The sequence below is a fragment of the Salvia splendens genome, chromosome 4, assembly GCF_004379255.2.
Source record: "Salvia splendens isolate huo1 chromosome 4, SspV2, whole genome shotgun sequence".
NCBI lineage: Eukaryota > Viridiplantae > Streptophyta > Magnoliopsida > Lamiales > Lamiaceae > Salvia > Salvia splendens.
Window position 1 is genome coordinate 14,359,656 of NC_056035.1, and position 3,168 is coordinate 14,362,823.

Genomic DNA, 3,168 nt, shown 5'->3' on the forward strand with positions numbered 1-3,168 from the left:
ACGCTTAATTAATTCCATTTCTATTTTGTCTAAACAAAAATATTTAAATGTTAAGTAGATTTTACAAATAAGATACGGAGTATAAGAATGTTGTTGATTCTCACGTTAATTCATACACCAACCACTCCAAGTTGAAGACATATCCATTAAATAAATTCACAATTTGTGAGAAGTTCTTTTTTAAATTTAGTTTTAATTAGTAGTCATCGAAAATACTCTACAGTAGGTTGAATATGAGGACCGGAGATCGATTACTTAATTGCCTTCAAAAGTGTTCATAAAAAATTCAACGCTTTTGCTTTTATAAATGCTTCATTATTACTATACGATTTACGAGATTTTCCATGTTATCCTAATTCAATGTTGCTATCTAATAACTCAATATTTGTGGTCAAATTTATTAAAATTTAATGTAAATTAGATTTATTAATGCGGTGATGAATAAGCATTAATTTGACCAGATACTACTAATCTAATCGCGGACCTAATTTGACTGTTACTGACACAGGTCACACAACCATATTTATCTCTTATTTCCTCACTCTGTTTTTTCAGTCAAAATAAGTTTTAATGTTATTTTAAGCAGTTAAACAAATTAGTTAAATAAATGTCGAAATCAATTAAAGCTGTAAATTAAAAGCCACCAGAAAAAAAATAAACGAATCTTTTCAAGAATTTAACTAACCGACATTGAAAAAACATCTAGAAGCAAAAAAAAAACAAGAAACAGTTCAGTGCAGTTGTTAGCCCATGCAAATTAAACCCACCCAAACAAAATTAATTTTCTAAATCATCACTGTATTATCAACAAGTTGTATAAAGTATATTTAAAAGAAAAAACAAATTTAGTAGCGACATTCACTATAAACTGTAGAATCTATTGGAAAGGAGCATAAATGGGTGATTAACGCGGAATTAACATCCAAAGTGGTATTCTTCCCACGCCTAATCAACCCATGCTTACTCAACAAATTATGTGAACCCGACCCGCTGAGTGAACTCACCTCGCCCAGCGACTCAGTTGACACGATCAAGTTCACTTCCTTCAAAACGTAGTCGTTTCCAACGAGTTGGTTGAAAAGACCCAACTCGCTCACCGGATTCTTCTTCTTGACTTGTTGATGCATGGTGGCCCTCACAATATCAGTCAACATTTTGCTGCATACTCTCCGAATCCCTCTCGACCCGCCCATTAACACGCCCGAGTCGACCCGGGAGTTTCTCTTCCCATGTCTGGTCACAAGGACCGACTCGAGGCTCTGAGTCCTGACTCGGCCGAGTGGGTCACCGAGTATTAAAAACTCCTTCACGTCCACTAACATTACATGCTTGAAATTTCTCCTGACCCGACCCAATAGCATCGGGTAGCAAGCCCATCTCCTTAAGCTCATTGGAACATGATCCAAAAACCCGGATAGCGAGTTCTCCGGGTCGAGTTCCTCCACGTCGAAACCCGCTACCGAGCCGTAACTCACCCGGGCCGACTCGTTTCCGGTGGAATTGTTTCGAATTCTCCGACCCCAGATTGGTTCGCCACTTTTTCTCTCTCTCTTGCTGAGTTTCGTGAAATGGGTTACATCGAAACTCGCTGACGAGTGAGAAACGTTGCTCGATTTGTAGCGAGTTAGGAGCTTGAGGAACGAGTCGTTCTCTTCGAGAATGGCGGCGTCGAAGGCGGCGGTTTTGGAGGGGAATAGGATCAAAAGATCGGATTTTGAGGCGAGGGGGGAGCGGTGGAAGAGGCGGAGGAATGATTTCAGGTCGTCCCGAGTTAGAGAGTCGAGGGCATGAGCGACGACGAGTTCGGTCATTGCTCTGGTGCCTCGTCGGTAGAGAGTGCCCATTCCTTGCAGTGCATGCGAGATGTTGGAGGATAATTGGGGGGATTTGGAGATTAGGTGGCGGCGGCGGGCGGCGGTGGTGGCGGAGGGGAGGGTGGAAATGGTGAAGAGGAGGAGAGTGGTGAAGAGGAGGAGGAGGCAGATTGAGATTGTGGACTGGGCTTTGTGGATTAGATGTGATGAATTTGTGCGCTTGAATGAGGCAGAGGTTGAGAATTGATTGAGATTGTTGGATTTTCTGGTGTTGGATTCTTGATTTTGATCTTCTTCGGGGAACAAAACTAGGAGGAATCCCATTCCCCAACCTTCGCCATTGCTCCTGCTCTTGCTCGTCATTCCCATCTCTCTCTCTCTCTCTAAACCACACAGACGAACAAAAGTTTCGATCTTTACCTCATTTTCTCTTTTGCTCACTCTCTCTCTTATTTCTGGGGAGATGGGTTTGTTAAATGCTTTAGACCATCCACAACGGGTCTCGCCGGCGTCTCGCGAGACCCCGGCGAGACGCGTTGCAGCCTCCATCTCGTCCCGTCTCGTCGCGCGTCTCGCCTCGGCGAGCCACGAGACGAGCTGTCTCGCCACGCGCCTAGGCGACGTGGCGCAGCCCGGCGTCGTGCGTGACGCCCACTCGCCGGCCCGCGAGTGGGCGTCGTCACGTGCTGACGCAATAAATATTTTTTTTAAAAAAAAATTCGAATTTAAATTAAAAAAAAAAATTTTGTAACGGTATTATTACCGTTTTTTTGTTTTTTTTTATATTTTTTTTGTTTTTTATTAAATTTTTTACTCTATAAATACTCCTAAACCCATCCTCATTTACACACAACTACACATCTATTCTTCCTATCATCTAAATTTTCTCTCAAATTTTCGCTGAAATTTTCATAAACCAACTCAAGATGTCCGGCGACGGCGAGGGCAACTAAACCCATGACCGCCACAATGGCGGACACTTCCCGCTTCTCGCACTCCCAATTCGCGGCCTGGTGGAACGGAATTGTGCATATGGCAGCACAACTTGGCCTTCCGACTCCCCCTCAACCTCGACCGCCTCCGGAGGATGATTAGCCCTTCCGATTAGTTTTTTTTTTATTTTGTGTGTTTTTTTAAAATTTTTTTTTTGTGTGTTTTTTTTATTTTGTGTGTTTTTTTTGTTTTAATTTTAATAAAGTGTGTTTGTTTAAATTGAATTGGGTTTTAAAAAAAAATTATAAATTAAATTGAATGAATAGTAATTAAGAGACGGTATAGAGACGGTTAAGAGACGGAGCGTTGCAGGTTCCGTCTCTTAGTTAAGAGATGGAGGAAAAAAGGACAGTGGGGCCCT

At 42.1% G+C, this 3,168-nt stretch overlaps 1 protein-coding gene across 1 annotated transcript; it reads right to left on the minus strand.

The window, feature by feature from the left end:
- Window positions 1–757: 757 nt before the first annotated feature.
- LOC121797649 lies at window positions 758–2,346 on the minus strand. Its single transcript, XM_042196286.1, has one exon. It carries the CDS (start codon window positions 2,181–2,183, stop codon window positions 846–848), a length of 1,338 nt encoding a protein of 445 aa, XP_042052220.1. The 5' UTR covers window positions 2,184–2,346; the 3' UTR covers window positions 758–845.
- Window positions 2,347–3,168: the final 822 nt, after the last annotated feature.

Excerpts from the sequence above, each read along its gene's own strand:
- LOC121797649 (XM_042196286.1), bottom strand. The coding sequence starts at position 2,183 with ATGGGAATGACGAGCAAGAGCAGGAGCAATGGCGAAGGTTGGGGAATG.